Source organism: Mercenaria mercenaria, chromosome 5, assembly GCF_021730395.1.
Source record: "Mercenaria mercenaria strain notata chromosome 5, MADL_Memer_1, whole genome shotgun sequence".
Lineage (NCBI taxonomy): Eukaryota > Metazoa > Mollusca > Bivalvia > Venerida > Veneridae > Mercenaria > Mercenaria mercenaria.
Genome location: NC_069365.1, coordinates 45494088 through 45517381, shown reverse-complemented (window position 1 = coordinate 45517381; position 23294 = coordinate 45494088). Strand labels below are relative to the sequence as shown.

The 23294-nt window shown below is 35.9% G+C and overlaps 1 protein-coding gene across 9 annotated transcripts in view; it reads right to left on the bottom strand.

Moving 5' to 3' along the window:
* The window catches only part of LOC123557077 (protein diaphanous homolog 2-like), an 82263-nt gene that overhangs the window by 6832 nt on the left and 52137 nt on the right, over positions 1 to 23294 (bottom strand). For 3 of the 9 annotated variants that reach the window (XM_053543385.1, XM_053543384.1, XM_053543390.1), the window contains 7 exons: positions 19514 to 19666; positions 17718 to 17847; positions 16942 to 17075; positions 14532 to 14696; positions 12655 to 12790; positions 9051 to 9167; positions 7082 to 7105 (listed from right to left, as the gene is read on the bottom strand). In XM_053543385.1, the coding sequence (XP_053399360.1) occupies positions 7082 to 7105; positions 9051 to 9167; positions 12655 to 12790; positions 14532 to 14696; positions 16942 to 17075; positions 17718 to 17847; positions 19514 to 19666 (859 nt within the window). Of the gene's footprint in view, positions 1 to 5298; positions 5358 to 7081; positions 7106 to 7131; positions 7758 to 9050; positions 9168 to 12654; positions 12791 to 14531; positions 14697 to 16941; positions 17076 to 17717; positions 17848 to 19513; positions 19667 to 23294 lie in introns of those variants that run through there. The other 6 variants (XM_053543389.1, XM_053543393.1, XM_053543386.1 and 3 more) reach the window with 4 other exon arrangements.

The following is a 23294-nucleotide window of genomic DNA, read 5'->3' as shown; positions in this document are numbered from 1 at the left end:
CACTGTCACCAGCAAGCTTTCCATTAAGTGTTTTATTACCTTACATAAGAAATTGATTTTCAATTTTATTTTTAAATTTTTGACCTCAGTAAATATGTGTTGAATACAAGACCGGTCATATTGTAAAAACTATGGACTGGTGATTTATATAAAGAAACACGTAACAGATTTTAATACTGTACTGTACAACATACTGGGCAACCACTCAACATCAATACAGTACATAATATAAAAGCAATAACAACAACAACAACCACAGACACAACAATAGCTACAACACAGACATACAAGCAATCGTGGCCAAGGAATTATCTATGGCAAAACAAATGAAATATCTAGAAAACAAAAAAGCTAAAAATACAGAAAAGACCTGCCCAAATGAGTCAGTTCTCTACTTAGTAAATGAAACAAGTTTTGGCAAAAAGGATCAGTCAAATAATGAAACAGGATGTTACTAAATTACAAATGTATATATATTTTCAAGGTTTAAATGACAAGAACCACCTGTACAAAAAAATCTATCTGATCTGTTTTCATTATTAAAACAAGAGCTGTCTCCATAGGATGACACATGCCCCCGATGGCACTTTGAATGAATAGTAATATGGCCGATGTTAGGAGTTTAGGACCTTTGACCTACAGACCTGGGTCTTGTGCGCGACACGTCGTCTTACTGTGGTACACATTCATGCCCAATAATTTTAAAATCCATGCATGAATAACAAAGATATCGACTGGACACGCCCATCAATGCACTATCATGAAATATGACCTTTAACGTCTAATTGTGACCTTGACCTTTGAGCTATGGACCTGGGTCTTGCGCGCGACACGGCGTCTTACTGTGGTACACATTCATGCCAAGTTATTTGAAAATCCATCCATCGATGACAAAGATATGGACCGGACACGAATGCACTATCATGAAAAATGACCTTTAACGTCTAAGTGTGACCTTGACCTTTGAGCTACAGACCTGGGTCTTGCGCGCGACATGTCGTCTTACTGTGGTACACATTCATGCCAAGTTATTTGAAAATCCATCCATCGATGACAAAGATATGGACCGGACACGAAAATTGCGGACAGACCGACAGACTGACAGATGGTTCAAAAACTATATGCCTCCCTTCGGGGGCATAAAAAACACCCTTTTTTTAATTTACATTTTTGACTTTAGTGTCACATTTACACAATTAGGTAATATGGTTATTTTTCCCACTTTTGATGGTGGAGGAAAACCCCAGGTGCAACTACTGGCACTTGACGGGCACAAGGGTAGAACCACTGACCTTCTGTTAGTTAGCTTGATTACTTCCTCACATGAACCCCTTAAGTTAGGTCTCTAACCAACATCGTTGAGGAGCAAGCCATTTTGAAATCACATCATGAATAACATTGACTTTACAAAAGAACATAAACTGCTTATTTATAACTTTGGGTTTGTTTTCGCTAAATAATGGTTTGCATATTTTCCCCTTATTTTAATTGAGAAATGAATAAATAACATTTTACTTTTCCCAGTAAAAATGTACAAAATCATTGACCTTTTGATCTTAAAATAATGCATTTTCAAACACTTCTTTTCGTAAGTAATGTGACATAAGTATGGTACAAAGCTTTTTCTCAAAATGGCAACTTATCAAACTGAGTCTGGAGACCAGTTCAAAAACTCAAGCATTTGATTGGTTGCTTCTAAGCACAATTTTGAAACTGACCAATACCAATGAAGTGTTTTGAGACTGGTCTACTTGCAAACTCATAATTTTATAACCTTGGAAACGGCTTTCTGAGCAAGCTCAGTGATATAGCATATAACTAGAAAGATAGATGTCATGTGTTTGATCTCCAGCAAGTGGCAGAGTATCTGATCTGAGTTTGTCCAGCGTCTACCAATAGTTATCCTTTACTCACTTTTAGAACCTCCTCGAACTAGAGTTAAATGGCTGCTCTGTCAGAACTGAATTACTGTTTGATAATGGCATTTAATCCAATTTCAACAAAGAAACAGAACTTCTCAAACCAAGAGTGTTACTGTTTGGAATCAATAAAAAAAAAACTTGTCAGATTTACGAGACAATAAAATCAGACTGACAAGATTAGCTGAAAAATATATTTCAAAGTATATGACTGATGGTGCAATCCCAGTAAGACAAAATAAAACCAAAGTTCTGAAATTAGATCTGCAAATTATTCAGATGAAAACAAAACACATTACTTTTAAGATTATTTCTTATTTCCTCTTGTATCTTCATACAAACAAATTAAGTAGTTTCAATGCTTTCATCGAGTTAAATGTAATATCCAATAGGTACCGTACTGACCGTAATTGCAGCGCTTTCTCATACATTTGGTATTTTTCATGTCAGTTATATTTCGCAGTTTTATCATGCTGAAGAAACTACAGCTATGTCAGCGTTGTAAAGCAAAAGCGCTTCATAGCTACGTATTCATTCCTGAATTTTTAGAAATGTTTGCAAATTTTGGTAAAAAACAAATTCATCACACCTATCAACCAATCAACAACCTGTACTAACTAATGTAAAATAATGAATCAAGAGTACTGTAAGAATTCTGAAAGATTATAGACTCTTCTATGGGCCGTGGGTTCGAGCCCCACTGGATCACAACCAAGCCTTCTCATATGAAACCAGTACTGGTTTTTCCAGGAAGCAGACTCGTCGAAAGTGGATCAAATAAACTTGAAGCTTTCATCACAATCGAGCTAATATAAATTAGTATAAACCAAGTGATCAACTTAAAAAGTAAATTTATCTTTTCACAATCTTCTAAAACTTACTTTTCTGTTCATAACCATTTCAGATGACCAGGTACATACTGTATATACATAGTTAATATCTTAGTGAACAAGTTCCATTTAACTTCTTTCCTCTTTTTAAAACTCAAGTGTTAAGGATGTATGCTAGAATTTGGTGCGAAAATTTTCCCAATAACAGAATTTCTTCAAACTTTAGATATTGAAGGACAATCATCTAAGAAACAAAAAAATGCAATAAAAATCATAGGTCACCGGTATCGAAAAAGAGTTATTTGCCCTTGAAAATGGCATTTCCCCCAAAAATGATGTATTCAAGGACAGATAACTCTTTTTCGATACCGGTGACCTATGATTTTTATTGCATATTTTTGTTTCTTAGATGATTGCCCTTCAATATCCAAAGTTTAAAGAAATTCTGTTATTGGGAAAACTTTCGCCCATCTCATATACAGGGAATTCTAGCATACGCCTTTAAATGGTTTTGCCGCCATACTGATTACTGGATGCACCAAACAGAAACGATACGGTACTCTAATAAATGTAATTACTGACAAACAAATGGAATTGTGTACAGCAAATTTTAAATAGCAAAAAATAGATGAAGGATTTTCAAGACTATTCTTTTTTTTTTTTCAGATTTAATTGAACATCTGAACCCAATTTGAGAAAACATATAAATTCATTCAACATGCAGATGATGGAATCATAAACAAATTGCTTCGGACAATCAAAATTACACTTATTTTAGCTGAAAGAAGACAAAATGCTTCATAGGCTGCAAAAAAAAAATCATACTTTGAAATAACATGCATCAAACATCAAAGAATATCTGCAACTTTGCATAACGTTTTTTATATGTTTAAACTAATCATGCCTGTGACACAATTCACATGCCAACAGTGGGTGATATATTTAGACAACCTGTCTTGTGAGCTGTTTTTCCATTATTTTGATGTCTGTTATAAAATGATAATAAAGCATTCGTTATATGATATACATTCACTTAACAAAAGCATGATCAGGCCTTCACATGCCCAATAACATACCCATATTCTACTGGTGATTTAACTTTAAATGTCAGTGTAATGTAACAATACATCTCATCAACATATAAATTATACGATTTACCCCTTACCCTGCTAAATTTCTATAATGAATTTGTCCAGCTTTCTGTTTGGACAGTTTCCATTAACTGTTAAAAGGGGTGCTAACCAGAAAGATACTGACTGAATGGCAAACAGTGCAGACCATGATCAGACTGTTGTTTAAGGTTTTTATTGTTTTTTTTGTTGGGTTATAAGGTCCACACAGTCGAGGTGATAAGGTGTTCTTCAACTGAAATGCTCCTTCAGGCAGAATTTCAGACACAGGCTTGCACCTGGATAAAACTACTGTGAGCCTAATGGATGGCCTAATAGACACTGTCAATTTTCACAATATTAAGTGACACAAGGTGAAGGAAAGTAACTCGAGAGTAACTGGGAGAATCTGCCTGATTATCGAACTTGTGCAAGATATTATGCCCATATACATTGTTACCTGTTTGGTGAACACTGGATAAAAGCTGCTCAAGTAATAGAGCTAACGCTGTCAAATTTCACAATTTTTAGTAACTCCAGAGCCACTGAAACAATCCAGCTGGTAATCAAACTTGTCTGAGATATTATGCCCATAAACATTGTGGCCAAATCTTATGAACATAGGGTAAGAACTACTCAAGTTAGAGAGCAGACAGCTTTAGTGGATCAGGCCCACCTGCCTGCTGCCAGCTGCAGGTGATCACAAAATATGTCACGTTTTACAGCTTATAAAAATGTGCCTTATCCTTATCTAACTCTATAATATCTGTTCAAGACCATGATCCATAACTTGCCGTGCTAACTGCAAAACAAAAACAAAAACTGTCTACTAGTCTATAAAAAAAAATTTATATCAGCCATTAGCAAGCTACTGGCTGACCAGCATATGCATTATTATACTGATTAGAGTGACAAATCAAACACAAAGATATCACATAAAAGTGTCTTTGATAAATGAAAACTTCAGCCTTTTGCCTGCTGGTGGCAGGTTATTCTGCCTTTGCAACCAGTGCAGACCAAGATCAGCCTGCACAGATGTGCAGGCTGATCATGGTCTGCACTGTTCCCTATTCAGCCAGTATATTTTCAGTGAACACCCCTTGGAATAATACATGGTACTGCCCAAATTGAATGATGGACCAGTCCATTTGAGAAATTTAGCAGGCTAAAGGTTAGTGACTTGAGAAAACAACTGTAAGTTGTACAAATATCTTCAAACATGATATCGCTAATAGTATTTTTAAAATGTTTAAAACTGCAAAGTTATAATTTGTATTTCTTCATAAAATTTACAAATTACAGCAAAGGTGTGTTTCTAAGAATGATTTATCACTCCACTCAGAAATTATATTCAATCAAGATCCCAGCATGCATGATGGAATGGATAGTTCAGCAGACGGCAGGCGTTTCACCTTCATGTTGATAATGAAAGAAGCTTACAGGTTCACTCTCCTCGCTGCGTTTCCAAACTCGTGATCGGGACATATTTGTATGCCTATCTGTTCAACATATCATATAAATTTGATGACTAATATTATCAACATGTATACTTTTGGTCTACAATCTTAAGGTACCGGACCCATAATGGCAATCTGCGATTTCAACAGGATTTAGTATTGCTATCTGCTATTTTGCAAGCTTTAAGTACGTCAAATGTTATAACATCATTTAGCATTTCGGATAATGTTGCATTACGGTAGTTAAATGACAGAACATTTTATTATTTTTCTATGAAGAAGACCCCAACCAAAAAAGTGTTAGAAAAAAAATAGTAAAACTGAGATAAATGTTGGAGCCGTTCTCTTTAATATATTTAATATGCTATTAAGGTATTCTTCGTATGTTAAGGTAGCTCACACAAGCACATGACGCTCCCTACCAGTCAGGAAAACTGGTATCACATATGGAAAATATGCAGCTGAATGCCATTATGGGTGCATTACCGTAAGCTATAAGTCAATGGCAAAACTAATGAATGAGATAAAACAGTTAAAACTGTTAATCTGCCGAAGATTCTGAAATGAATTTTTTATTTGTAGTATTTGTTCTAAAATGCTCTGCTCACTATAATTTCTTAAACCGAAAGATATGACAAGTGAAGACAAGTTAACATAAAAACACCATATTAAACTAAATAGATATTGCCAAAGTTTATTAATCAGAACTTGATGGGCAAGTAAATGCACTTCTAATTCAAAAAGTGGTAAAAAAGAAATAATGAGAAGTAAATTTTTGTATGAACTATTTAAAATAAAATATGAATTATGGATAGGCAGTTAGAATTGTTGTTAATAACAGCAAGTGTTTGTCTATCATGTTTATCATGCAAGAGCTGTTTCAATGAGAGCATATATCAAACTGATATCCATTTTGAAAAGACTGAACAACATGATGATATTGAGACCTTGGTGTATGACCTTTCCCTTCAAAGATTAATTGGGCCGCACCATGAGACAATCAACATAGTGGCTTTGCGACCAGCATGGATCCAGACCAGCATGCGCAGGCTGGTCTGGATCCATGCTGGTCGCAAAGCCACTATGTTGGTTTTCCCATGGTGCGGCTCAATTCATTACTGTTAACATATTTAAGATTAATCAAAAAGCAGGTATATATGTATATAATGCAATGTCAACATGTATCACATGTGTATTTTATATCTTAATACAGAAGCAGCCAGTAATATACAACAATAAAAAATAAAAACAATTTTGCCACCTCAGCACAAAAAAAGTAGGTAAGTGCATTGACATATGGAGCACAAGTCCACTTTTAATACAAAGAACGGCATGTCCAAAGTCTGCATAAAGAGGGCACTCACAGAAAATAAATTGTTTGAAAGTTTCTTCCACAGTCTTCAAATGATATGTTAATGGATTTTACACAGGCTAAGTATTGAGGCAATCCACTTTTACACGAAAACTATATATATAGAAACAATATGTAATATGTATGCATGTCACGGCTATTTGGGAATTTTACAAATCATTATTCCAGACACAATGTAAGTATGACCTTTACAATAATAAATAATTTCTGAAGCACATAAATTGCATAAAATATCAACTATACATGACTATTAAGTCTGTACGGCTACATAAAACACCTTGATTAACAAATTTACAATATGATTATATGACCATTGGACTACAGTGTCTATATTGTAGGCATATAGAAAAGCATGGTACACAAGGTAGATGTTTGTGTTAGTTCCAGCTGATACCTTCAGCCGTCTGCCGCCATCCTCCTGTCAAGGGAGGCAATCAATGTCAATATTAATTTTGTTCTTCTAAAAAACAGCTGTATGTTATACAAAAGTCTCCTCATGATGGCCTGTCAGAGGGTACTAGGGTATGAAATTTTAAGTCTCAAAAAAATACTTTGACCTTGAACTTTGGTTTACTGGCCCCTAACAACAACAGAGGTCATCAACTAGCAGGCAATTATCCTATAAAGTTTGATGACGGTAGAGCCAAAGGTTCTCCAGTTTTATTTATTTGAACGCTTTACCAGTCTCGGGGGCCACTGTGACATCAACCTTTAAAGTACTGACCTTCAAAACAAAAAAGGTCATCCACTGACCACAACCGATCATGGAGTTTGACAACCTCAGATTACTGATCGGAAACCAAATGTTCTAGCAACTGATCGGCTAACAAGCAAAAGAAAATATCCCCTTCTTTGTGGTTGCAAGATAAAATCGGTCCCTTCAAAGGTTCCATGCACACTTCTCATAGATATTAAATAGACTAAGATTTCATACTTTTATTCTTGTTCAGAACATAGCAATATTAACTAAATTTAGGCATGTACATGTCCATGTCCAAAAACAGCTGTAAAACCTAACTTTGCCTTTCATGTATTGTACTGAAATCTCAAATTCTCTATTCTGTTTGTTCCTAAAGTAGAAAATTTGATAAGCCACCAATTCTAGTTAATGATTAGAAAACATTTAAATCATAGGCTTTACTATCAAGGAACAAATAGGCAAAAACAATAAAAATGCTAGGTGTTTTTTTTTCCACAAAAACATATGTCTCCCCCTATGTATACCCTTAGCTATGGCGGCCATTTTGTGCAGGGGAGCGGAACCTGTCGGCAATATGCACAACTAGACTTGGTACTAATCACTCCTTTGAAGTTCTGTCGAAATCGGGTCAACAGTTTGACCTGTGAAAGCTGGACAAGCTTAAAGCGGACGGACGGATGGCAAAGGCAAAAAACAATGTCTTCCATGTATTGGGGAGACATAATAAGTACTGTTTTCTTATGAAAAACATTATAGACTATTCCTTCTAAACAGAAGAAATGTATTTGTTTCATTTAACTGTCATGGATTCTTTAATGTTAGTTGCACTTTCTGCCACAAATTACAGGGGTTCTTATAGCTTGTATCCTTTTTTGTACAGGTAAGAAGTATGTAAATGACTTGATAAATGTCTGAGGTAGGACCACCTAAACTGAAGTTTTCTTCAAATATAATATAGCCATCTTTCCATCTGTATTTCTTCAGACTTCTATTTCTGTTTTTGGCATTTTCAAAAACTTCGCTTAGCTTGCAAAGAGACTAAAACAATGATACCAAATGTGAAAGCTATTCCAAATCTAAACACAGACCAACTCTCTGATTATGTTTACTAATAGATACATTCACACATCCGTGTAAGCACTTCCTAATGAAAAGTGATTTTTGACTAAAACTAACTGTAAGCTGTGAACAAGAATTAACGCTGTGAAGTAATTGTATGTTAATTCAACCTGAACTGTCCTCCTATAATTGCATTACAGTAACTGCTAGCTCACATCAGTAACTACTGCTTATTCTCAAGAGTTACATATCATACAGACCTGCATTACTGAAGTTAACTTCTTTCAAAGAAAATGTTTAAAGTTTCCTCTAGTCTCTGTTTATACTGCTCTTGAAATAATAAGCAGCAAAGGTAGAATGCACAAAATGTAGTTAAGGTAGTTCTGCACATTTGGATCAAAATTTTTTCTATAACATTACGCCATTACTTCTGGCTTATCAAACATGCAGTACTACCTTAAGTAGTGGTACATAATGACAATGGCAATTTCCCTGTAATTACGTATTTCAGTAATAAAGTTAAAGGAACAGAAATAGCCAATTGTCATAAATTAGTGCACTACCTTAAATGGCGTAAAATTGTTAAATGAAGATCAGTGTTTACCTCCTGCCGCCCTGGGCGTTCTTCGTTTACCATCCCTCTTCTCTCTACCAACATTAAAAGCGGAGCCTGTCTTCAATGCTTCTAACAAATTATCCATAACACCTTCCTGGTTCTCGTCTGGAAATGCAAATCAAACAATCTTAACTTAAATTTTAACACTAGGTTCTGTTTGGCAATCCTGCAAATTTTGACTGGATTCAGTTATGGTCATAAACTGAATTAGTCAAATATCGCTTGGCAAAAATAACTTAAGCCATATTAATTGAAATTAATTCTCACTTACCAGAGACTTAACTTAGTTTACTGGTTGAACCTTTGGCATATTTTTCCTATTTTCAGGTTTGTTTACACAAAAGGTTAAACATTTCTATCAATCACTGTATTTTCCAGCAAAATGACTAGGCTAATCAAATACTTCCATGAAAAGCAGGTCTGCTTTCATTTCAAAAGTGACATAACTATGAAAAACATGACTGTTCCTTTCTCAAGGAGAATTTCTTAACTCTGTGGAGTTAATCTTTACTGATGTCAGCACAGACAGCTCCTGCCCATCTAATAACGTTCATCAGAATACTGTCCTGAATTAAACAAGAGGGCCATGATGGCCCTATATCGCTCACCTGTTATCATTGCACTTGAGGACAAGAAGGTCCTCAGAAAAAATATCTAAGTCCAAAGGACAGGAACAACATAGGAAAGAAATTTAACCAAAAAGAAAAACAAAATTCTTACAAGGTACAGATATGTCAAAATACACCTAAAAATTGGAGGTACCATCCATGTTCTACCACAGAAAAGTGGTCTCAGTTTTTCCCTACGGCCAATAATAAAAAAGTTACTAAAAATAGGCTATTTATAGTAACGTAAAAGGGAAGTAATTCAAAAGAAAATTATTGTAAGATAACAAAAGAAGGATCTGCCAAACAAATCTGTTAACATAAATGAAATTTCAGATCAGTATCTTCATTAGTTACGGAGATATACCCATTTCAAATTCAAAAGGGAGGTAATCTGACATAAAAGTAGTCCATAGTTATATACCCTGATTGCCTCGGTCCAACTAATGACAATAATGAAATTTCAAATAAGTCCTGTAAGTACTTACTGATATAAATCCATTTTGACTACAATCAGGGGAGGTAATCAGATATAAAATAACTCTTGAAACTACGAATTGATCTGATTTGTCATGGAATCCAAGATTTATTGTTGTTGAAGATATTTTGGAAGTTTGTATCAAATAAAACCATAAATGAAGTCTCTTTATGGCTGTAAAAGCCAAAACAGCCAATATTGGACATTTAAGGGGCCATAACTCTGGAACCCATGATGGAATCTGTCCAGTTTAAGAAAGGAACCAAGATCTTGTGGTGATACAAGTTGTGTGCAAGTTTAGTTAAAATCAAATCATAAATGAAGTTGCTATTGTGCAGACAAGGTCAAAATAGCCCTTCAGGGCCCATAACTCTGGAACCCATTAGGGGATCTGGCCGGTTCAATAAAGGAACTGGAATCTTATGGCAACACAAGTTTTGTGCAAGTTTGATTAAATTCAAATCATAAACTAGAAAATGCTTTTGTAAAAAAGCGCATGTCTCCCCCAATGCAAAGTCCAATAGGCAAGCAGTCGATAGGGGTCAGGAGCGAAAGTCAAAGAGACACTGATGGTTAGCTGCAATAGGGATCATCTACTTGGCATGTCCAGTCATCCTGCTAAATTTCAACACTCTTGGCCTAGTGGTTCTCAAGTCACTGTTCAGGCTCCTGTGACCTTGACCTTTGATCAAGTGACCTCAAAATAAATAGGGGTCATCTACTCTGCATGTTCAATCATCCTATTAAGTTTCAATATTCTAGGTCAAGTGGTTCTCAAGTTATTTCCAAAAAATGATTTTACATGAACAGGCCACTGTGACCTTGACCTTTAATAGACTGACCCCAAAATCAATAGGGGTCATCTACTCTGCATGTTCAATCATCCTATGAAGTTTCAACATTCTGGGTCAAGTGGTTCTCAAGTTATTGATCGGATTTGGTTATCAATGTTCAGGCCCCTGTGACCTTGACCTTTAACGGAGTGACCCCAAAAACAATAAGGGTCATTTACTCTGCATGAACAATCATCCTATGAAGTTTCAACATTCTGGGTCGAGAGGTTCTCAAGTTATTGATTGGAAATGGTTTTCCATGTTCAGGCCCCTATGGCCTTGACCTTTAACAGAGTGACCCTAAAATTGTTAGGGGTCATCTACTCTGCATGACCAATCATCCTATGAAGTTTCATCATTCTGGGTCAAGTGGTTCTCAAGTTACTGACCGGAAATGGTTTTCAATGTTCAGGCCCCTGTGACCTTGACCTTTCACAGAGTGACCCCAAAATCGTTAGGGGTCATCTACTCTGCATGATCAATCATTCTATTAAGTTTCAACATTCTGGGTCAAGTGGTTCTCAAGTTACTGACCAAAAATGGTTTTCAATGTTTAGGCCCCTGTGACCTTGACCTTTGATGGAGTGACCCCAAAATCAATAGGGGTCATCTACTCTTTATGACCAATCATCCTATGAAGTTTCAACATTCTGGGTCAAGTGGTTCTCTAGTTATTGATCGGAAATGGTTTTCAATGTTCAAGCCCCTCTGACCTTGACCTTTGAATGAGTGATCCCAAAATCAATAGGGGTCATCTACTCTTCGTGACCAATCATCCTATGAAGTTTCAACATTCTGGGTCAAGTGGTTCTCTAGTTATTGATCGGAAATGGTTTTCAATGTTCAGGCCCCTGTGACCTTGACCTTTGACGGAGTGACCCCAAAATCAATAGGGGTCGTCTACTCTTCATGACCAATCATCCTATGAAGTTTCAACATTTTGGGTCAAGTGGTTCTCTAGTTATTGATCGGAAATGGTTTTCAATGTTCAGGCCCCTGTGACCTTGACCTTTGACGGAGTGACCCCAAAAACAATAGGGGTCGTCTACTCCAGCAGCCCTACAACCCTATGAAGTTTGAAGGTTCTAGGTCAAATGGTTCTCCAGTTATTGCTCGGAAATGAAGTGTGACGTACGTACGGACGGACGGACAGGGCAAAAACAATATGTCTCCTGGGGGAGACATAATAAAGCTGCTATTGTGCAGACAAGGGCAAAATAGCTAATTCTGGTACTTTCAGGGGCCATAACACTGGAACCAATATTGGAATCTGGCCAGTTCAAGAAAGGAACCAAGATCTTATGGTGATACAAGTTGTGTGCCAGTTTGGTAAAAATCAAATCATAAATAAAGCTGCTATTGTGCAGACAAGGTCAAAATAGCTGATTTTGGCCCTTTCAGGGGCCATAACTCTGGAACCCATAATGAGATCTGGCCAGTTCAAGAAAGGAACCGAGATCTTATGGTGATACAAGTGGTGTGTAAGTTTGGTTAAAATAAAATCATAAATGAAACCACTATCGTGCAGACAAGAAATTGTTGACAGACGCACGGACGGACGCACGGATGCACACACGACGGACGACGGACAAAGGGTGATCACAAAAGCTCACCTTGTCACTATGTGACAGGTGAGCTAAAAAAAAATCTTGTTGACAAACCAAATGTATTTATACCTGTTGTTATATCTACTAGAGCTCTCTGCCGTGCTTGTCTAGCCTGCTTTTCTCTTTCAGCCTTTTCTTTTGCTTCTTTTGCTCGTTTGATCTTTTCCTGCGTTTCTCTTATCTTTCTGTTCTCTTGCACAGCACGCTGTAAAAGTCGCATAAGTAACAAGTGAATGAAGTGCTGCTGTGCAATACAAAGTTCCCTACTGGAAGATGACTAAATATCTCAACTTCAGTATAACCTAATGGTAGGATATCTGTGGATGATTCATGTACAATTTTGTGCTATATGGTCAGAGACAACCATTCAAACAAGAGCTGTCCGTAAGACAGCCAAGCTCGACTATTCGAAATATTGTCCCAGAAGCAGGAAAATATTACCCAAAAAGGTTAAATATTAAAAGAGTTTTAAGTTCAAAAGGAGGAATAATTTGGCCAAAATGCATATCAGTTATGGGACTTGCTGCTATCAACTAGTTTTATAACCCTGAAGGCACATGTGAAGTTTCAATTCAATATCTGCATTAGTTTTGGAGATAGAAACTTGCATGTAAAACTTTAACCAGAGTTTTCAAAGTCCAAAAGGGGGCATAATTTGCCCAAAATACATGCAAGAGTTATGGGACTTGATCCAGTGAGGTTAGTAATTGATCTAGAAAAAGAAAAAGTAAGTTTCAAATCTATATGCCTTTTAGAAATAGCTGTATGTACTTGCACGCAAAACTTTAACCAGAATTTTCTAAGTCCAAAAGGGGGCATAATTTGGCCAAAATGAAAGTCAGAGTTATGGGACTTGCTGCTATCAACTAGTTTTATAACCCCGAAGACACATGTGAATATTCAAATCAATATCTGCATTAGTTTTGGAGATAGTAACTTGCATGTAAAACTTGAACCAAAATTTTCTAAGTCTAAAAGGGGGCATAATTTGCTCAAAATACATGTCAGAGTTATGGGACTTGACCCAGAGAGGTTGGTAATTGACCTAGAAAAAGAAAAAATAAGTTTCAAAGCTATATGCCTTTAATTGATGGCTGTATGTACTTGCATGCAAAAACTTAACCAAGGTGTGACGCTGACGCCGACGCCAGGGGGAGTAGAATAGCTAGACTATTCTTCGAATAGTAGAGCTAAAAAGTACAGGGAACATACTCGAAATGAGGTTAGTGTATACCTGGGAATAAGATAACGTCTGTGCGTTTTGGTTGGTCAGTCATGTAAACAAACCAAAGAAGTGGTTATTTTTTTTCAACATTGAGATTTTTCACTACATTTACAGTATTTTATTATACATTTTGACAAAATTTGCTTCATTTTATGTGTATTGAAAAAACGTTTTATCAAACGAATTTCCCCTGCCATGCCAACCATGTAAACTGGGGGTCATCTCATTAGCACGAAAATTACTTAAATAAAGTATCACTATTCACATGTTTTTCGTCCGATATTTGGTAGAACTAAGACATTTCTTGAAAAACATGTAATTAGATATACATGTTTCGATGTATGGAAGGCCATACACATCATAATGTTATAATGTAAGTCTATGGGAAAACAACTGGTGGTCTCAAACTATATGTACAATATGTTACAACACACAATGTTTGGTTCTAAACTTGCATATATACAAGTCTACAGTTGTTAATTGCTTTTAACATCTAATAATCTCATATAAAACACATTTTAAAGAACAATTCATCTTTAAATTTGTGGGAAAATAAGAAAAAAAGAAACATGGAAATTCCACACAAACCAGGTTTTCAAACTTTACACCACGCTACATACATGTAGTGTCCGATGCCTATTTTTATTTATAAAATAGCCCTTTTTTTCTAAGAATGTGCAAGAATAATGATTAGTTATTAAAAAGCATTGTAAGAACTTACCGTAAATTCATCTTTGAACAGTTTGATATCTCCAAAGAACTCCTCCATTGAGTACTTGTTTGGATCAAATGCGTAAAACTTTCCTAGACTTTTGTATTGGCTGTCTAGCTGTTTGTACATTGTATTTAATACTTCAAATTGTTCTTTAGCTGAACCAAGGAATTGGTGAGCACATGTCAAGGAAATAAAATAGGCACTTCAAATGAGAAATAGTTTATGCTGACTTCATCACCTACAGGCAATTATAAACTATGGACTGCCTTTCAAACAAAGACATTCTGTCAAGATTAAAAAGGTTGAGTCTATTACTAAATTTATGCATATGTGAACATAATTAAATCTAAAAAAAATTGAATGTCACAATATACGCCCATCAAAGCAAATTTCTTTACTCTAGCAGCTGTATTTGCATATGGAATTTTAATTTTGTGGTTGTTTAGTAATCATTGTAAGTCTTTTGTTTTTCTAAGTCCACAAAAAAACTCCTTACCAGGTAGAGATACCTTAAAATACACCTAAAATTGGGAAGTAACATCTATGTTGTACCACAGAAAAGTGGTCTTGTTTTTTCACTACAGTCAATTATAGAAATGTTACAACATAAGTTATTTATAGTAACAACTAAGGGAAGTTAGTCTTAAAAAAAATAAATAAAATTGTAAGTCCACACAAAAATCTTTACCAGGTAGAGATTGGTCAAAATACACCTCAAAATTGGGTGTAGCATGCATGTTGTACTACAGAAAAGTAGTCTCGATTTTTCCCTACGACTAGTAATGAAAAAGTTACAATAAAAGCTATTTAAAGTAACAACAAAGGGAAGTAACTCTAAAGGGAACTGCGCATGACACTTCGTCTCATGATGGTGTATAATCCCTCCATGCATGAAGAAGAAATGCTTCGGACAAAGTCATTCTTGTATCTGACCTTTGGCCTCTAAGTGTGACCTTGACCTTTGACCTAGGGACCTGGATCCGTGGTGAACATTTGAACCAAGTTATATCAAAATCCCTCTATGCATGAAGAAGAAATGCTCTGGACAAGGTTTTCATTCTTGTATCCTTTGACCTCTAAATGTGACCATGACCTTAGACCTAGGGACCTGGTTCTTGCGCATCACACTGCGTACTGCACTTCCTCCCAATGTGTTCTATCAGTGTATGAAGTTTGAAGAAAATCCTTCCAGTACTTTTGAAGTTATGCTCAGGACAAAGATCGTTGCGGACGGACGGACGGAGAGCATTTCTAATATCCCCTTCGCCTTTGGCGGGGGGATAAATAAATAAGTGTACCAAGTTTTACTGCTATAGTTGTGATTGTTTCCAGAAAAAGTAAACTCACAGTAGAACAACAAATTCAACAGATTTTGTTACAAGCACATTCTATTTTGTTCTGAAATAGATGACTGCTCCTGTTTGAACTGTTTGGGGAAAATTTACACCATAATTCAAATCTAAAACAAAATATCTGGAAAATTTGGTCTTAATTTACATCAAAATTAGTTTCCTGCAATAATTACTGTTCTTGGCACGAGTAAAAACATCTCTAAATGTTTTAATTACTGTAATTAAGCAAGACGTTATTTTGCATCAGAATCTGCCCTTTGTTTTATTTGACATTTAATCTGCGCATGTAGTACCTTTTAAAGCTTTGTTAGGTCAATAAACCTGATCAGGGACTTTTCATTTGCAGTTAATATTGAAAAAACTAAAATAACTACCGGGTATGTACATGAAATGACTAGAAACGTAGCTTTTTCTCAATTTTAACATGTTTAATTTGACTTTATTACATACTGTATTTCTACCTCTCATGAAAATTTATTCATAATCGATCTTGATTATAACTTCTTCTTAATACTGAAAAGTTAAAACTGACAACTTTCCCATATGAATCAGAGGTGGAGAATGAATGATTTCAGACACAATATTTTTTATCAAATTGTCATGGAGAACATACACCTCACCCGAGGATCCAACTCATGACCCTGCGATCTGTAGATCTGGGTTCTCCCTACTGAGCTAAGAGGGCTACAGAAAGGGTTATTTGCGAAACAAACGTAATTTTCTTTATTTCCTTAAAAAGCCTCTTAAAATCTTTTCAAATTTTTTCAATAAACATTCCATCATTTCAGTACTGTGTATGTTTGTTTCATTTATATCATTTCAGTTTGTTTGTTTTGGTTTTAACACCCTTTTCCAGTTAATAACAGCTGGCAGTAAACCAAACCAGTGTTTCTGGATTTTGTATCAGTACTAACCTGTTCTCCACAAGAAAATGTCAACTTTTCTACATGAATCAGGGGTGGGGGATGAACAATTTCAGATACAATGCGAAAAGTGTTTTACATGAAAGTGTTTACAGTATTAAAATCATATAACAACAATGCCTCAAGCATATGAAAGGATATATTCATAACATCTGAGAACTTGTCCCTATCGCCTTTGTCACCAACTGATTTTTTGATTGACTTCAGGTCTGTCTCTAGCTGTTTAAACTGTTTTTCCATTGCTTTAATGTTCTTCTTCATGTTCTCATCCGACACTGAAATAAGGTAAAAAAATTATGCTGAACTGGAGCAGCTGTTACAGTGCTATTTATTTACTTTTGTTTTGTTTTGGGTTTAGTGCCATTTTCAACAGTATTTCAGCTATGTAACAGCAGGCAGATAACCTAATCAGTGTTTTTTGACTCTGTACCAGTACAAGCCTGTTCCCCACAAGTAACTGCCAACTTCCCCATATGTATGAATCAGAGGTGGAAGATGTGTCTCTACACATGTGCAAGACATTTGCCTTCTGTCATATATAAGCATTTATGTAATGTAATGTATCAAAACTCACAAATTTAACTTTTTAACTCGACTTTCTTACTCAACATATTGGTATAAAACTGCATGTATGCTAACCATTTTATGAAATACACATACTTGCAGCTATTTCTACATACCAAAATAATTTCTCATCAGTTTTGAAATAAGATCACAATATTTCAAGGATTTCATTAAAATTTACATACAGTGAACTAGAAAAATGTCCTATTTGACGTGCAGTTGTAATGTATAGTACATAAAATCCAATTTACATTTCGAAACTTCTTTCACTTCTCCACGCCATGGTATTAAACTGCAATCACACCAACACTTTCACGAAAAATAAATGAAACACAGACACAAAATGTGCCTACCTCTGGCAGCTTTATCTAGATGTGTGAGTTCTTCATGGAAGTTAAGGATGTCTGGGTACTTGTTTTCACAAACATTGGCAATAAAATGTAATAACGTAGTCTTTCCATCTTGAGCTTTAGTGTTTCCAAGCTGTAAAAATGATAAAATAATTCTGACTGGTGAGGCAATAAAAATTGCAGAGCCATTTTTGCTTTTAAAATTGTATAGCGAAGTATGCTAATCTCTTGGTTTCTAGAAAATTTGTAGCCTGCTCCGATATTTATTTTTGGAGATTATATTAGTACAAATTAGGCCACAAGTCAACTTTGCAGCCTGCTCCGATATTTATTTTTGGAGATATAAATCACATTAGTACAAATTAGGCCACAAGTCAACTTTCCTGCTTTTATGGTGATGGAAGATCCAAGGGCATCATTTCAGACATGGACAGATAGACTTTTAACCCTTACCCTGCTAAATTTCTATAACGAACTTGTCCATCTTTCAATTTGGACAGTACCATTAACTGTTGCATACCAAATACTGACTGAATGGCGAACAGTCCAGATCTTGATCATGATCATGATCTGCACTGGTCACAAAAGCAGAATAAATCGTGTCCAGCACAACAAGGGTTTAAGATTTCTATGTGCTGCCCTTCTGAAGCCTATATATAGCAATGGAAATTGTATGTTTTTAAAACATTCGTAATATGTTCTACCTTACAATACCATCAAAATTCAAAAAATATTTCTCAAGAATGACTTGGGAAAGTAATTGCCACAACAATGTTTTAACAGCTCATGAATAATTCAATCACACAGTAATAAATCACAATGAACCAAACTGGTTTTTATTGCCTCCCACTAAAATAAAGAAATGAAAGTTGTTTTTATTTTCATTATCCCGCACTAAAACAGAAATTATGAAGCAACTGTCTAAAATTAACTTGTGCAGTAAACAGAATCAATGAAATAATCAATGCAGTAGTTAATTTTTCATTTTCTAGAAGTCTTATATATCACTGTTGCTATTTGCACTGACTGAAACTTTTTTTAGAGAAATTTGTTTTTAGAGATTTTTCTTTGGCTGGGATTATGTCACACCAACACAATTAAGGTATTATAGAAACTTTCCAGCTTTGAGTGGTGGAAGAAGATCTCTGGTGCCCTTCCAGGTGTTACCTCAGGTACGGACAGCTGCCTGGGAAGCATTTCTACCATCAGCATGTCAGCTGAACTGCTTCCAAACATGATGACCCAAGCAGGGTTCCAACCATCTGACATGAGGGGCAAGTAAACAAGGCAGAGACCTAAAACACTTCACCAAAGAAACACCAATGTTTTAGAGAAATGTAACTTGCAATCTTTAATGTCAAAGTCAGTGACAGACTATTTAACAGAACTGCTGGATGAACAATACAGTTTTCCCAAAGGTGTTCTAATCACCTATCACTTTGATTTTGGGTTTAATGCAGTTTTTTCAATTAAGAAATACATAAAGGCAGTTTTTATTTATTTTGTTGGGTTTAACCTCTCACCAACACAATTTTAGGTCATATGGCGACTTTCCAGCTTTGATGGTGGAGGGACCCCCAGATGCCCCTCCATGCATTATTTTATCATGAGTGGGCACCTGGGTAGAACCACCAACCTTCCGTAAGCCAGCTGGATGGCTTCCTCACGTGAAGAATTCAACCACCCCGAGTGAGGTTCGAACCCACATCAATGATGGGCAAGTGATTTGAAGCCAGCAACCTTAACCACTCGGCCACAGAGGCCCCCACATGAAAGGCAGTAAGTATATATCAACAAACCTTTGATAAGAAGTTTATATCAAATCCTAGTGACTGTTCATTTCTGGATCCAGTATTTAAGTAATTACCCACTAGCAGTATAATCTCTAAGATTCCAGCAAATTTTTTACTCTCCATTATTTCCTCGCAACATTCTCTTGCATTTACCAGATCCTGAAATATATATATACAAATGAATTCTATAAAAAAAACCCTGACAGTTACTAAAATCAAGTTTAGGATTATTATTACTCAACATGTACTTGTAACTATGTATACTTATAAAATCTACCCACAAGTCACTGTCTATGACAGAATTTCTTACATTATTTTATCTGTAAATGCATGTAAAATGAGATTTCGCTATAAAAGTATTTTTAAAAGCAACAGGTAGCTGAACATTAATGTATACATTAAAATCCCTTCCTTATCTAAAAATGCATAAATAAAATAAAGAGTATGACAAACAAATTACATCATGACTGTCTATATGTATTAGATTCTCTATAAATATGTGTTACTGTAGATTGCGCAATATTTGCAACAGTTTTATGTAGAGATAATGCATGTAATAACACCAAACGAACATGAGCTAACATTATTCTAGCATAAAATGCAAAAGCAAAACAAGAGGGCCCTGAAGGCCCTGTATCGCTCACCTGATGACCCAGATTCAAACATCAAGATAAACATTCTGACCAAGTTTTATGAAGATAGGATCATAAATGTAGCCTATAGACTGTTAACAAGCTTTTCCTGTGATTTCAACATTATGACCTAGTTTTTGATCCCACATAACTCAAATTCGAATTTACCCTAAAGATCATCAAGACAAAAATTCTGACCAAGTTTCATGAAGATAGGGTCATAAATGTGGACTCCAGAGAGTTAACAAGCTTTTCCTTTGATTTGATCTGGAGACCTAGTTTTTGAACCCACATGACCCAGATTCAAACTTGACCTAAAGATCGTCAGGAATAATACTCTGACCAAGTTTCATGAAGATATGGTCATAAATGTGGCCTCAAGAGTGTTAACAAGCTTTTCATTTGATTTGACCTGGTGACCTAGTTTTTGACCCATCATGATCTAGATTCGAACTTGACCTAAAGATCATCAAGAATAACAGTCTGACCAAGTTCCATGAAGATAAGGTCATAAATGTGGCCTCTAGAGTGTTAACAAGCTTTTCATTTGATTTGAACTGGTGACCTAGTTTTTAACCCAACATGACCCAGATTCGATTATGACCTAGAGGTCTCAAGACAAACATTCTGATCAATTCTCATGAGTTTTAAACTTAAACTTAGGTTTCTAGACAACACACTTTACCTTTGATTCAAACTGGTGACCTAGTTTCTGACCCCACCTGACCAAGATTGGAACTGACCTAAAGATAATCAAGATTTACATTCTGACCAAGTTTCATTAAGCTATGGTCATAAATGTGGCCTCTAGAGTGTTAACTAGCTTTTCCTTTGATTTGACCTGGTGACCTAGTTTTTGACCCCACATGACCCAGATTCGAACTTGACCTAAAGATCATAAAGATTAACATTCTGACCAAGTTTCATGAAGATATAGTCATAAATGTGGCCTCTAGATTGTTAATAAGCTTCACCTTTGATATGACCTGGTGACCTAGTTTTTGACCCACCTGAGCAGATTGGAACTTGACCTTAAGATCATTAAGAATAATATTCTGACCAAGTTTCATTAAGATATGATCATAAATGTGGTCTCTTCAGTGTTAACAAGCTTTTCCTTTGATTTCACCTGGTGACCTAGTTTTTGACCCCACATGACCCAGATTCCATACTGGCCTAAAGATCATCAACATTAACATTCTGACCAAGTTTCATGAAGATACAGTCATAAATGTGACCTCTAGAGTGTTAACAAGCTTTTCCTTTGATTTGACCTGGTGACCTAGTTTTTGACCCCACATGACCCAGATTCTAATTTGACCTATAGATCATCAAGACAAACATGATCAATTCTCATGAGTTTCAAACTTAAAATTAGGTGTCTAGAGTGTTAACAAGCTTTTCCTCTGATTTGACCTGGTGACCTAGTTTTTGATCCCAGATGACCCAATATCGAACTTGCAAAGATTTAATTGAGGGTAACATTCTGACCAAGTTTCATTAAGATTTGGCTAAAATTGTGACCTCTAGAGTGTTAACAGTCAAATTGTTGACGACTGACGATGGCGGACACAGGGTGATCACAAAAGCTCACCTTGAGCACCTTGTGCTCAGGTGAGCTAAAATAAATGAATATATTGTCCCTCAACGTCATTAAATTTCCAGAAAATGCAATGGAATGTATGCGTTTTGTTTTCACACTGATGTCATCTACTTTCGACGTAATAAGTTGATGCTTTGCCACGAAACATGCACATATGAAAAGGTGTTTTAACAGCATGTGAGCACAAGAATCTCTCTGTTAACATGTTAAAACACCCCCAAAAAGTGACAAGAACAGCAGTTTTGTGCTGGATTTTTTGCTAATATTCATCACTCCCAAATAATGCCAGTTCTGAACTTAAAATACTCATTAATATTAATCTTTATTATATACCTATTTAATCTGCATTATGTTCTTAAACACAAACCTTCACCGTTCGTAAATTCTTAACACTGCCAATAAGGTTACTAATCATTAAATTCCTAAATAAACAAGAGGGTCATGATGACCCTGGATCGCTCACCTGAGTAATATGAGCTACATGTTGCAAATGTCAAACTGATGATTTTTAGAAATTCTTTGGAAGACTTTCCAATGTACAATCAAGTAACCCCTGGGGCGGGGCCAATTTTACCCCGGGGGTCATGATTTGAACAAAGTTTGTATAAGTCTACTAGGCAATGTTACCTGTCAAATATCTAAGATCTATGCCTTCTGGTTTATTTTTAGCAAATTTATGAAGATTTCCCTGTGTACAATCAAGTAACCCCTGAGGCTGGGTCAATTTGACCCTGGGGGGGGGGGTCAAGATTTGAACAAATATTGTAGAGGTCCACTAGGCAATGGTACATGTCAAATATCTAAGCTCTAGGCTTTCTGGTTTATTTTTAGAGAATTTTGAAGATTTTTCTATGTACAATCAAGTAACCCCATGGGGCGGGATCAATTTGACTCTGGGGGTCATGATTTGAACAAAGTTTGTAGAAGTCTACTAGGCAATGCTACATGTCAAATATCTAAGATCTATGCCTTCTGGTTTATTTTTAGAAAATTTTTGAAGATTTTCCTATGTAAAATCAAGTGACCCCTGGGGCGGGGTAAATTTTGACCCCGGGGGTCATGATTTGAACAAATTTTGTAGAGGTCCACTAGGCAATGCTACATGTTAAATATCTAAGCTCTAGGCCTTCTGGTTTATTTTTAGGAAATTTTTGAAGATTTTCCTAGGTAAAATCAAGTGACCCCTGGGGGGCATGATTTGAACAAATTTTGTAGAGGTCCACTAGGCAATGCTACATGTCAAATATCTAAGCTCTAGGCCTTCTGGTTTATTTTTTTAAATTTTTTGAAGATTTTGCTATAGAAATCTATGTAAAATCAAGTGACCCCTGGAGCGGGGTCAATTTTGACCCCGGGGTCATGATTTGAAAAACTTTAGTACAGGTCCACTAGGCAATGCTACATGTCGAATATCTAAGTTCTAGGGCTTCTGGTTTTTGAGAAGAATATTTTTAAAGATCTTCCTATGTAAAATCAAGTGACCCCTGGGGCGGGGTCAATTTTGACCCCAGGGTCATGATTTGAATAAATTTGGTAGAGGTCCACTAGGCAA